The 13,716-nt window shown below is 43.4% G+C and overlaps 1 protein-coding gene across 1 annotated transcript in view; it reads left to right on the top strand.

Moving 5' to 3' along the window:
- The window catches only part of LOC147150283 (protein TANC1-like), a 65,679-nt gene that overhangs the window by 47,443 nt on the left and 4,520 nt on the right, over positions 1-13,716 (top strand). The window contains exons 16-28 of the mRNA XM_086025633.1: positions 517-625; positions 1,158-1,280; positions 2,042-2,278; positions 3,603-3,803; positions 5,123-5,204; positions 6,781-6,914; positions 10,220-10,343; positions 11,661-11,836; positions 12,275-12,407; positions 12,559-12,594; positions 12,664-12,755; positions 13,091-13,237; positions 13,581-13,681. Coding sequence (XP_085881759.1) covers positions 517-625; positions 1,158-1,280; positions 2,042-2,278; positions 3,603-3,803; positions 5,123-5,204; positions 6,781-6,914; positions 10,220-10,343; positions 11,661-11,836; positions 12,275-12,407; positions 12,559-12,594; positions 12,664-12,755; positions 13,091-13,237; positions 13,581-13,681 — 1,695 coding nt within the window. The remainder of the gene's footprint in view (positions 1-516; positions 626-1,157; positions 1,281-2,041; positions 2,279-3,602; positions 3,804-5,122; positions 5,205-6,780; positions 6,915-10,219; positions 10,344-11,660; positions 11,837-12,274; positions 12,408-12,558; positions 12,595-12,663; positions 12,756-13,090; positions 13,238-13,580; positions 13,682-13,716) is intronic.

Genomic DNA, 13,716 nt, shown 5'->3' with positions numbered 1-13,716 from the left:
GTTGCCTTATGAAAATCTGCTAGCTTAATGCTAACATATAATGCAAAACCTGATAGAGAGGCTAATGTAAATTTGCATGGATGTAATTACGAACCTTCAAACGACTGCTACTTTAATACAGATAGAGTAGCAACAGATACAAACAGGGAATACGATATTACTCACAGATAATTCACTTTGCTCTGTGGGAAGGGAGACCATTATAGTTGGGACCTTCTCTGCCTCTTCTCTTTGCTCTTAATTACGCTTCCTCTGTATCTAATAAAGCTCAGTGCTACCTGGCACGCTTTGGCACAACGTGGTTACACTAATGGCACGAAACTCTAAATTCGGGCTTGCCTGTATACTGTAAACACCCATAAAAAGCGATTGCGTGAAAACCTGCAATATAGCAAGCCCACGGACAATCAACTGTGATGTAGCGATGGTTCACTGAAGTCTCATAAAAACAGTGTGATGTGACCAAAAATATCCTGTCAACAAAGGAAGTTTTTCTGATGGAATGCATGTCTGCAGGAGCGGCCATGCTCTCCTGGCGTTCATGTTCTCCAGACAGGAGGGCAAGTTGAACCGTCAGCAGACCATGGAACTGGGACACCACATCCTCAAGGCTCACATATTCAAGGTGAACAAGTCTGTGAACTCACTCCCTCTTGAGCTTCTTCTGAACTCAGCCAAGGCAAAAAGCCTGTATCGTGTAGGCCAGTGTTTCCCATCCTCCGTTGAGCCAAGGCACACAATTTACATGAGGAAATTCTCAATGTCACAACAATATTGAAATAGTGATGATCAATTTACTTACTCATTATTGTGAAATCTGGGCCTGCTTCATTGAATGCAAAGTCGATTGTATGAATGACAACAGGTGGATACATGGGCTAATTGTACAATTGCTGTGCCGGTCACCATACGTCACCACCATAGATAGATGAACCAATTGTGCTGTACATTATTTGTTGTAACCTAAATTAAATGGAGTCTTCCTTATCTATTTGGTATTTTTACAGTTACACATGTAACATACATCCTTAACAAGTGCAGAACATAAGACACACACTTCAAGGGAATTTTGAAATGTGAGGCTTTTATACCACACCACCATTCAAAATCCGCACCCCACAATATTGGATTTCTCTCTTTGCCTTTTGTTTATACAGGGTCTGAGTAAGAAAACTGGGGTGTCCTCCACTGTCCTGCAGGCCATGTGGGTGAACTGCAGCACAGACAGCCTATCTGCTGCACTCGCATCCCTAAGGAACTTGTACACACCTAATATCAAGGTGACATTTGACATACATAAGGCTGCAAATTTCATGGTATTTTCAACAAGAAAAATAGGAATAAACTAGGAAACTACAAAATTGGATGTAAGCTCTTAATAGGGAACTTGAATAGAGTATATTAGGATCCAGCCAATGGATTTTTTGACGGGGGATGCCAATTCCACTATTTGGCAGTGTAAAATTCCGACAGCCGATTAATGTCTCAAAATATATCATGAACAAAAGAAACTTTAACGCTTACATTAACAAAGATATGAATTACACCTGAAACATTTGACTGTTTTGCAATACTTTGTCCTTTAGTATTTGTTTCACTTTACAACAGAAATCTTTTCCTTTTCCTTTCCCTGTTTGTTTGAATGATCTTTGTCTTACGCTGAAATGTGTTAACGTGGAAAGAAAAATCGGCTAATTTTTGTCGATTTGAAAAGAGCTCATATCAACCGATTAATCGGGTTAAGAAGACACACTTAATATGCGATAGTAGGTTAGTTCTGGTCCCAGTGCCTTGGGTGTGACACCTGTGTCGTACGGCATCCCATTAATTTCAGTTGGTGCAAACACCTCAGTGTTAGCCAATACTCGATAACACACAAGCTTGAGGAATGAGAATCTATCACCTCTCTAGAGAGAGTTCAACAAAATGAGAACATGATGACCATCACAAAGGGAGGTCTATTACTCGAAATGTATTCCATTTTAGAATAAGGCTGCAACACAAAATGATGCACTGTAAATCCTCCTTCTACGTCATGTAGGTCAGCCGCCTGCTGATGCTTGGAGGCGCCAATGTGAGCTGGTATACTGAGGTGGTGGGACACGCCCCCATTCTGGCCGTCCACGCTCACTTGGGACACGTGGAGATGGTGGGCCTGCTTCTGGAAATGGGCGCGGCCGTAGACGTGAGCACGGACAGCGGTGTGACGCCTCTGTGCCTGGCGGCAGCTGCCGGGCACGCGGCCGTCGTCAGCCTGCTCTGCAAGAAAGGAGCCAAGGTCCGTAGCTTACGTGTGTGTGTGTGTGTATTCTATTCTATATTCTTTCTTACTAGTAAAATAATTCAGCTTTTTTTCTGCAACTAGTACCACTTTTTGCCCACTCGTACGACTTTAAGCTGGCTATCCTTACTGTCGGATAAAAGCCATTTACTAGTGAAGTAAAACTACTATTTTGGTGCAGCGAGTAAGGTCCAGGAAGCTGCTAGTGCATGACACATGCCCACTAGTTGGGCCTAGTATTGATACTAGTGCAGCATAGTATCTTACTAGTAAGATTTAACTGCATTCTATTAGGCTCCAAGTGGCATTAGTAGCAGAAAAATTTTTACCTGTTGGACATGATAATTCTACTATATCGCACTAGTTGTTCTATGAGTGTGCTGAATTGTCTTACTAGTACCAGTAACATTTTTGTGCGACTGCCTTCCACTACTTTGTGACATTTCTATACACATTTATTCGATAGCTTTTATATCCAGCTTGGGCGCACTAGTGCACTGGATTGTTTTACTATTAGGGACAGCGGATTGTTTTACTCGTGAGTACAAAGAGCATAGCCCACCACCTACATTAGGCATGCTTACACCGATTATGACCTTGGTGCGGTGGTGTGGTACCAGGCTGACAGTCGGAACCAGATTTAGAGGCAGAACGGCAAGATTGAAGACTTGACACTAGCAACCTGATTCTTTGGTTGTGGAGTTGTTTTATCAGATTTGAAATGCAATCTCCTTTAATATTTCTTCATGACATGTTGTGCTGAGTAGAAGAATAGCCTTTTTGAATCTGGAACGTTCAGTTCCAGTTCCACTCGATTCTCGATGCCCAACCCTACTAGTGGTACTACTACTACTAGTGACGTTATAAAATTGTACTGGTTAAAATGTAGCGCTTCGTTAGCAGTACCAGTACTAGAAGTACAACCAGATGTCAACTAGTGCGCATTTTTTGCTGACTAGTAATTTCTAAAACTATTAATGCAATGTCCTCCTCGTATGCCAAAGTTGCCCTACAAGTGTGCAGACACGGCATACAGTTGTGGGGAAATATTTTTACAAGTAAGACAGTCATCCTACTAGTGTTCTGAATTGTCTTACCGTTGAGGGCAGAGCGTGTACTAGTCCATGGACTTTTAAGCTGGATATCAAGGATATGGACTAAATGCTCAAAGGGCCACAGGCGATTGGCCGGCTGGCCTGCCCTGTTGCGGCATCTATTCTGGGAGACAGATGACAACAGCAGGCCTCATATCTAGGCCAGCGTTTTGGAAGCGATGGCCAGGACCGGCGCAAATCCCTCTGTGTGCTCCTCTATTTGCCAGGTGGGCCAGGCTGATAAGAATGGCCAGTGTGCGCTGCTCCATGGTGCGCTAAAGGGCCACACGGAGATCATCAGCATCCTACTGGCACAGGATTGGGGACCCGAAAACGCCGTCGATCCACAGCAGCACCACGCGACCACTGGGAAAAAGCAGGCTGCGCAGCAGGCGGTCACAGCCGCAGCCAGCGTAGGACACACACAGGTACATGACACTAATGACAACGACACTTTTTTTGACAGCATTTCCCAACTTAAACCCTCATTTCAAAGCACCGCTGTGTGTGTGCGTGTGCGTGTGTATAGACGTTTGCCATCGGAATCGCTGACGGAAGCCCGTTTAAAATCAGGAGCGGACCAGCCTATAGGCGGGTGCTATTTTTTCCCCCCCTCGAAAATAAGGCGAATGACGCACGACGGAATGGTACCCACGCTGCAGACGGATGACAAATAACGACGCTCAATTTTTAGTAAAATGCCCAACTCTGGTATATATGGGGCGATATGACTGAAATGTATATCACAATATAAGTGTTTCATAAAATTATTAGTCGAACTCACGCTGTATCTCCACACAGCAGTTGGGTAACTAGTGGCGACTTTGAAGTGTTCTGAGGCAATTTTTGTCATTTGCCCATTTCGCCGAGTAGGTTGAGATGAACTTTGGCCGCCTCGTGACCACGTCACACGCATCAGGGACGATTAGTGGGCCGGACTAAAATCCACCTCCGCCCTTGCTTAGCCCGACCCTTTTTTAAAACATGTCGCACCTCGTCCTCCGTCCCAAAAATGGGCTTCCATCCGGGAGAGAGAGACGGACTGTTCTGCCTCCGGGACTGGCTGCCCAGCTCTGATGGTCACTATGCTCCAAAGCTACGATGCTTAAAAGCTATGATAGAAATCACACGCCAAATGTATTTTTGAGGTAATGAAAAAGTCAAATAAAACTCAATAAAAACGAAAACATTACTCACCGCTTTTAACCGAATGTACGACAGGTAGGACAAAATAAAAATTGCCACGAAAACACTTATTGGCTTTGTGCGCATGGATTGGTCATTGGTAGGACGTTTCGATGGGTATGAATGAATTTCAGAACACCGGTTAGCTGCATGCTCAGGTTAAACCAAGTTTCTTTGAGGGAAAAAAAAAACCCCAGTAATGAATATAGTCATTTCCGGCCAGTTGTAATTCCAATGTCCGTTTTATGTACTAGAGATCTTGCGTTGGATAAATAAAGACTCACTCGCGCTGGTTTAACCATGGCTGTAACCATGGACGGCGCCGTAACCATGCACGTCACCATCTTGGTAATTTTTCTGCCTGTCACTATTTGGTGCTGGCATGGATAGATGAGGAATAAAAAAGGGTAATTTTCTGACCGAATCAGTGAAATTGGTTGCAGAAGTGGTTGGGAATCACTGATGTGGAGCACAGTGTCTATCCTTGCTTTTGTTAAGATGATTTTTCCCTCTGTGTACAACAAAACTAGGAGACTTGAATTGTGGGTTTTTTTTTCTGCAGGTGGTGAAGAGCCTGCTGGACTTGGAAGATGAACAGCTGGCAGTGCAGATGGACGCTCACGATTCTCTTTGGGGCGAAACGGGTGTGTTTCTTCCATCACTCACATCCTTTGAGCATTCTCGCGTCCTTCTGTGTGCTACTTTCTTCCATTTGACCCACCTGGCAAAGAGTTAGTTGTGTGCTATACAAGAACCTTTCCACTTTACATCATTATTATGTGCCTACCTATGGTTCCACTGTTTCTAACTGTTGATTCAGTTGTTTTGGTGTGAAAAAGCATCACATATACCAGTAGGAACGTGCTGTCCTGCCATATTTGCGGCACATCTTAGTCAATTGTAACACACTTTGCCCATCATTGCAAATGCAAGCGCAGTTTAGGTCCATTTCCTGAAAGCATGGCAGAGGTCTGTGTTATCTGTGCTTGCAGCTCCATTAGAGTGTAATTCTATTACACTGTACTCTCCAGTGCCACACTGATGAGATAGAAACCTTGTTTGCATGAAGTAGCCTCTCAAATGTTCACATTTGCATGACCATTACGGTAATCTTTATTGAGCTTGAAAAATGTTGGCAGGGCCATGATAGAGGCGCACGCATTCACTTTCAGCCAATTTGAACGGTCACTTATAGAGCCCTCAGTGGTCAGACTCCTTCATAGTTTGGTGTCATTTTATTCTCCTGTTAGGTGACTGTGGTCTACTGACTGCCTTCTAGTTTACTGGCCCTCACAAAAGATGAAAAACTCAAAGGTAATCAGGCCTTGCAGTCTGTTGCTTCAACAAATTGTGGACTGCGCAATTGTGGCTCATGCCCTCCCATTTGAGATAAGACCAGCCTCTTCTGTATACAGTAGACCTTTTTAGGCTGGACAAATCGGTCAAGCAATGCGAAAGGAGGCGGCAAATGTAAAATATCTCTGAATTTAGGAATTTTATTGTGAACATTTTTAAAAGCACCAGTTCAGTTCCAGTTAGATGTGTTTGTTTTACCGTATTTTCCGTACTAGAAATTGCTACTTTTTTCCTAGGTTTTGAACCATGCGGTTTATATAAAAGTGCGGCTATTCTGTGGATTTTTCTTCCACCGCTAGGGGCGGTCTAACTGGAATTAAAATACAATACAATAGCCATTGACAGGATGTGGCTGGAGGTGGAGGAGTTCAACAGGCAAGGAGGCTATGCACTAGGTTATGAATTCCGTGGTATGTTTCAAGTCGAGCTGACAAACTGGAGTGTCAGCGGGCAGTGAAATCAAGATTAGTACTGTTTATTTCCTCTTGGTTCTGTTCCGATTTATCAGCAAAGTTGCTGTTATTTAAAAAAATATATATGTTTTCGTTTTTTTCATTCTAAATATTTTGACGTACATTTTCCAAATCCAACTTAACGCAAAAATTCGGGTTACATCGCCAGCGTAGGAAAGGAACTCGTTCGCAAATCGAGGACTTCCTGTAGTTTCTAATTTGCATTTAAAGGGTGATGAAGTTGCTGCATCTGGAAGAGAATATTCACCTGTAACATTGCAGAAGTCCTGATTGAAAATGGTTACATTTTCTCTGCAAGGCTAAGTATGATAAATTGCCTCTTCCTTTAGCTTCTTCTTATCCCTCCATGATGAATTCTTGTCCACCTTATTGCAGCATTCTCTCTTTTCAGTGCTGAGTGCAGCAGCAGGCAGGGGGAGGGTGGAGGTGTGCATGCTCCTTTTGGACCGAGGAGCGGGGCTGGAGGTGCCAAACCGCCGAGGGATGGTCCCCCTTCTAAGCGCGGCCAAACACGGACACACGCAGGTGATAAGACACACTGAGCGCAACTGCATTCATCGACTTGGTTTTCTGATGGACAATTTATATAATCATAGATTCATTTCTGTACATTAGATTTACATAAGTAAAAGTCTCACGTCACTGGCGTCACGTCACTCTATCTCCAAAACCATCATTTTTCAGGAGACCAGAAACAACCCAACATGCTTGCTGAGCCATAAATCTTGCATTGTCAAAGAGAGAAAGCGATTTTTGACACTTTAGATTGGTCAATAATTTATAAAAAAAATAACTGATGTAGGTGGGGACTCACCAATAGTATAGATAAAAAGGAAATTGACCAAATTTGGACATATCAGGTTTCGGCCCAACGCCAGTCATATATGACGTGCTTCATACTGACTAAAACTGACTAGACCAGGGGTGCTCAAACTACAGCCAACCTTCACATTTGGCCCAGCTTCCTGAACAATATCAGGGGCGCATTAAGATTTTTTTTTTTCAGTCTGGCAACGGGATCGAGCCTAATACGCGCATAGAATGTGACATTCTATTCCAATTGAAGCTTGCGAGCCATGGCCAAGGCTGCCTCGGCAGTCACCCAGCCCGTTGGTCGTGGTTCCGCTGCGGCTTCAGGGAGCGATCGGAACTCTTGGACGCCGGAGTGTGATGACGAACGAGCTGTGCATTATCCTTTTTAACTGTAATATTACCTTCGCTGCTGGATACTATAATCGAGTGGATTTAATTGACATTGTATTGCATACAGTACAAATAGAATACAACTTTATTTATATAGCGCATTTCATAACAGCTACAGCTGTAACAAAGCACTTTACATTACAATAACAAAGTAGCAATAATATAACAAGTGAAAGCAATCATTTAAAACACAAATTACTACATACAGTAGACACCGGAAAACAGCAGAAAAGTGTCAGTCTCATGTTGGATCAAAAGCCAAATAATAGAAATGTGTCTTCAAAAGGGTTTTAAAAACGGACACAGTGGGGGCTTGCCTAACATTTAATGGAAGGTCAATCCAAAGGGAAGGACCAGCAACAGAGAAGGCTCGATTCCCTCTGAGATTTCGCTTAGTCCTCGGCACCTCAAGTAGCGCCTGGTCCACAGAACTGAGGCTCCGGGAAGGTGCGTTGACTTGCTGGTCCAATTTAAGATCACTGTCCATTTTGAAACCCAAGTTTGAGACTGTTGGCTTTAGATATGAAGCCAGGGGTCCCAGGTCAACAGGGCGGGATGTAGAAGAGCCACTTGGACCAAACACCATAACTTCAGTTTTCTTTTTGGTGAAATTGAAGAAATGTAGTGACATCCAGGCTTTGGTGTCCTTTAGACAGGACAAAAGTGGTCTTAAGGAGAAAGCATCTTTTTTGCTCAACGGGACATAGATTTGACAGTCATCCGCATAGCAGTGGAAGGAGATATCGTGTTTTCGAAGGATAGAACACGGGGCCAACAGCAGTGGCCCCAAAATAGAACCTTGTGGAACACCATACGATAGAGGGGCGGAGCGGGACTCAAAGGAACCTAGGCTAACAGAAAAAGTCCTGCCAGCAAAATGGGCTATGCGGCTAGACTAAGGTAAATGCAAACCACTCAAACTCCGCTGCCGGGGCAGCTCGCTCCCTCCAACGCCAGATCTGAAACACACAACTGGTGATCTGGAGCAACAACGAGCGGAAAATCGCTAAGTTCAGAACTGTTGCCTTTGTTAATCACGGAAACCGGGCTACACGCTCAGATTCCCCATGCTTCAGTGCAACTGTACTTCAGGCTACAAAGTGAAGTTTCATCGGCAGATTATGATGTCCTAATGCGCTGACTACAACTAACAACAACTTTATTGCACGCCTGCGGCCCTGGTGAGGAGAAGTGGTTCATAAAATGGATGGATGGATAGCAAACGCTACGACACTGCGCTGTGCCGTTATTGTCATAATTCATACTTGTTGGAATACAAACGGCCATGGCTCGTTGAAGCGCAGCGATATGGTAAGTGATATTTTTAATCATCTGTTTTAGTTGTTCATGGAAAATGTTTTCACATCAAAATGACCATTAGCACTAAAATGATAGGGGGCCTGCATTTATTTTAAAATGTGTGTGTGCGCATAGCTCAGTGTTACTTCGTCAAATGTGCATGCATTGTTGAACGGTCACTGCTAAGTAAATAATTCTGTGAGTGATTTATTCTTTGAAGAATTAATATTAAATACTTACATACAGTAAAACACGCGCAGTCCTGTAATGTTTCTGACAAAATAGGGAAGTGAAGATAAATTGTTCAAGAAGGAAGGAAGAAAGGAAGGAAATAAAAGACAATTTTACTCTGCCACTACAGATAGGACTGTATGTGGTGTATGTGGTAATACGTGTTGATTGTTGTTAAAAAAATATACAGTGCCTGAGTCTTTTTTATTTAATGCAATTTTTATGTATTCATTTATCCAATATATTTTGTTGTTCTACATTTGAATGCAAAAGTTCCATATCCTTGAGAATTGAAACATAATTGCACTTTAAAAGGATATACAGTACACTTATTATTTTTGCTCTAACGTCATCAGTATATCGGCGACGTTTAAAAACAACAACAAACAAAGGATCCTATCTTTTATTGTGATACTTTCTGGGTGACTCATCTGCAAGTTTTTTTTGTGATAAATAATTACGTTTAGGCACCCCTGCGATTGTCACACTCTTTCTGTCCCAATCATCAAAGAAGGAAACAGTGATGTGGCTGTCAGAGGAAAAAGTTTGAGGACCCCTGGATTAGACTGTTGAGTATGTTTGTGGTTAGGTGGATGGCTCAGTAAAAGTATTCCGTTGGCATCATTATGGTGCCAAGGAACTATGTATGTTGACGTGGGTTGAGGAGCTTCATTTAGACAAACGTAGTGCATTGCCAGCATCTTGTTGCCAAGGAACTATGTTGAAGTGAGACAGTTATTGCCTTTGGATGCCATAGGCAATTCTCTTTTGGGGGGTATCAATTACTCACACATTATCACTATTCATGGCAGAGCCTAACATTCTTCATGAGGGAAAACATTACAACAATATAGCCCGCAACGAAAATGGGTTTGACACCACAGAGATAGGGCACAGTTAATGTTTAGTGAAGTTAATGGGGTGTGACTTACAAATGTATACAAAAAGAAGCTCAGAGCAGTGTTGTTTGAACAAGCACCGCATTCGCTGATTTTGCTTCACGGTTGTTGATCCTTCTTCATAGAACATTAAATCACCTTTAAGCTTATTCAGGTCTCTTGGATTTTATTCAAGCAAATCCAACACCAATATTTTAGGTGGCAGAGTTGCTGCTGAAACACGACGCGGACGTGAGCGTGTGCGACAAGCAGGGCCGTACGCCGCTCATGTTGGCTGCCTCGGAGGGCCACGGCAGCACTGTGGAGATGCTGCTGTCCAAGGGTAAGCGACTTTATTGGGCACAAATTCTACAAATTGTGTTTCTGTGCTAATATACACTCAACCAAAATATAAACGCAACACTTTTGTTTTTGCTCCCATTATTTATGAGATCAAATGTCTAAAAGTTTGTCCACATACACAATACCGCCGTTTCTCTCTAATATTGTTCACAAACCAGTCTAAATCTGTGATAGTGAGCACTTCTCCTTCGCCGAGATACTCCAGCCCACCTCACAGGTGTGCCAAATCAAGGTGCTGATTAGACACAATGATTAGTGCACAGGTGTGCCTTAGACTGCCCACGATAAAAGGTCAGTCTGAAAGGTGCAGTTTTGTTTTATTGGGGGCGGGGGGGGAACTCAGAAAACCACATCTGCCGGGATTCGTCCGTGAAGAGAACACCTCTCCTATGTGCCAGACGCCATCGAATGTGAGCATTTGCCCACTCAAGTTGGTTACGACGAACTGGAGCTCTTGGAGGTGAACATGCTGGATGTGGAGGTCCTAGGCTGGTGTGGTTACACGTGGTCTGCGGTTGTGAGGCTGGTTGGATGTACTGCCAAATTCTCTGAAACGCCTTTGGAGGCGGCTTATGGTAGAGAAATGAACATTCAATACACGAGCAATAGCTCTTGTTGACATTCCTGCTGTCAGCATGCCAGTCGCAATCTCCCTCAAATCTTGCAACATCTGTGGCATTGCACTGTGAGATAAAATTGCACCTTTCAGAGTGGCCAATATTTGAGAGGAATGGTGTTATTGTGTATGCGGAAAAAGTTTTAGACCTTTGAGTTCATCTCATAAAAAATGGGAGCAAAAACAAAAGTGTTACACTTATATTTTTGCTGAGTGTATCTATGCCAGTCAGGTAGAGTGACGGGCACAACAATTACATGCTCTTCCACTTGATGGCAAGGTACAATTAAAAACTCATTCACTGCCAAAGATAAATGTATTTGTCTTTTCACAGTCACAGCCACTCAATCCCAGGAAATTATTTATATTTTTTTCAAATTTTTTCAACCGTTAGGATAAAAGAGGGTCTGAAAATGTCTGGCAGTGAATGAGTTAAGTTGCGACGTAGCGGGCTTGCTAGTTGAACTGCGAAACAGCAATCAAAAGTGCACTATAACCTCTAAAGGTCTCAAACTCTTCCCTGTTTCAGTACTTTTTGTGCAACTTCTTGAAGGAGCTGAAATGAAATAATTCAAAAGAGGAGTTTGGTCCATGACAATTTCCATGGAAGTTCACTGCTATGCATTTCTGTGACCCTTCCAGTCTTATTTGAAACGTTGGTTCTCTGTCTCATGTAATTAGGCGCCTCGGTGTCTGCTGCGGATCAGGAAGGTCTGACTGCAACGGGCTGGGCCTGCATGAGGGGCCACAGAAGTGTGCTGCAGCCTCTGACGGATGCCGGTGCAGACCTGAACCAAGCAGACAGACAAGGACGCACTCCTCTCGACCTCGCCGCCCTTAACGGAGATGCTGATACAGTGGGTGCCGTGCCGAATTCATCATATTGCACCTTTAATGCCACAGGATCACAAGTAAAAGGATATATGCCGCAAAACATCAATTTGTTGAAGTGTTGGATGAAAGCACAGTGAGGCTGTTATGATACTGTACCTTGTAGCTAAATTGTTGATCCCGGACATGTGTGTTGGAACGACAAAGAAAAAGACCTTACACCTTCGTATCCTTTAATGTGTTAATGTGGGAAAAAAAATCAGCAACCACAAAAAGGGCACATTTATGCCTATTTAAATCTATAACATGTCTTTAATAACTCGGTTTTTCCTCCTCACGGGGTTGCAAAAGACGTCAGAGGTTCAGTGTAATTTTATTTTCAATTTCTGATGATGATAAAAGGAAAGCTTTGGGTAATGTGATCAGAGTATAACTTGCATGAGTATGTTCCTCTTCATGGTTAGGTCCACTTTCTGCTAGATCACGGCGCAGTGCTAGAGAGGACTGACAGCAGCGGCAGCAGGGCTGCAGAGCGGACTCCTGGCTGCCAGAATCCGGCCCTGGTGGCCTCGCTACTCAAGAAAGGCTCCAAGACCGGTACGTACGCCAGCCTTGCATTGAATCCTACTTTCACGTAGCTTTAACTCCCTCAGCACAAGATTGCAAGCCAACATAAAATCGCAGCAGTCAGTTTTACATCCTCTACGATCTCACTTTTCACCGTTCTCCTTCTCCATCTTTCATGAAGCGCAAGGCTACAGAACGGCACCGCATGATCGATCAGGTAGGTAAATTGGTGCAAGTCAAAGTGACAAGGTGAGACCCATGAGAATTATTTGTGACCTTCTATCAGGTCACGCCACGTGGGCCATGGCTTCCACCAAACCAGACATCCTTCTCATCCTGCTGCAGAAGCTCATGGAGGAAGGAAACCTGCTCTACAAGGTACTTGAAGCTGAAAGGTTACCTCCACAAAAGGAGATTAGGTCTTCAGCCTAATGTTTGCTGAATCAATATTGATTTTTAGGTATTCAGAGATTTGGTAAGATACACACAGAAAGATCGAGGCACGGCCGTGGAGCCCTTTTCTGCAAGTTGATTGTTATTTCAGTCGTAGTCAATAATTTTTCTGCCACTCGGAAGCATTCTGGCACCTCTTGTTTCCAAACATTATGAAATGGTCTGTTCCAATCATGTTCATGTAGGATCTTCTGACAGGTACCAAAATGCCATTCAGTTTTCATCCATTTCTTTCTCTTCCTTCTAATGTGGTAAAACAGAAGGGCCGTATGAAGGAGGCCGGCCAGCGTTACCAGTACGCGCTGAGAAAACTGCCTCGGGAGGGCCAAGGAGAAGAGCTAAAAGGGCTCAAAGACCTGCGGGTGTCTCTCTATCTCAACCTATCCCGCTGCCGAAGGAAAACCAACGTGAGGCTGCATCATGCACATTTATTAGATGTAGGAAAGGATAGAAGAGGGTCAGTTGAGGTGAGGTAAATGGTTCAAAGATACACAACTCACAAAAGGTTCGGCATTTGCGGCCTTTGCTGAAATTTCAGGATGAACCCAAAATGCACTACAACCTTTACAAAGTGAACTTAATTTGGCCCTCTCTAAAATACTGAAGGAATATGTCCAACTGTTCGATGTTTCAGTACTTTATGCATAATTTGCCATTCTGTAACATGGAGCTGAACAGCAAAATTCACAACTTGTGCTTGATCCAACATTTCCATCCTGCTAAAGTGATTTTTTTGGTATGAAAACTCAGGACTTTGGCATCGCTGAGGACTTTGCAACAAAAGCTCTGGACCTGAAGCCCAGGTCCTACGAGGCCTATTATGCCAGAGCACGGGCCAAGAGGAGTAGCAGGTACATCCATACTATAGATCAAATACTGAGAATAT

The sequence above is a fragment of the Filicampus tigris genome, chromosome 3 (genome assembly GCF_054856515.1).
Source record: "Filicampus tigris isolate MCC_2025a chromosome 3, RoL_Ftig_1.0, whole genome shotgun sequence".
NCBI lineage: Eukaryota > Metazoa > Chordata > Actinopteri > Syngnathiformes > Syngnathidae > Filicampus > Filicampus tigris.
This window is presented reverse-complemented; position numbering and strand designations above follow the sequence as displayed.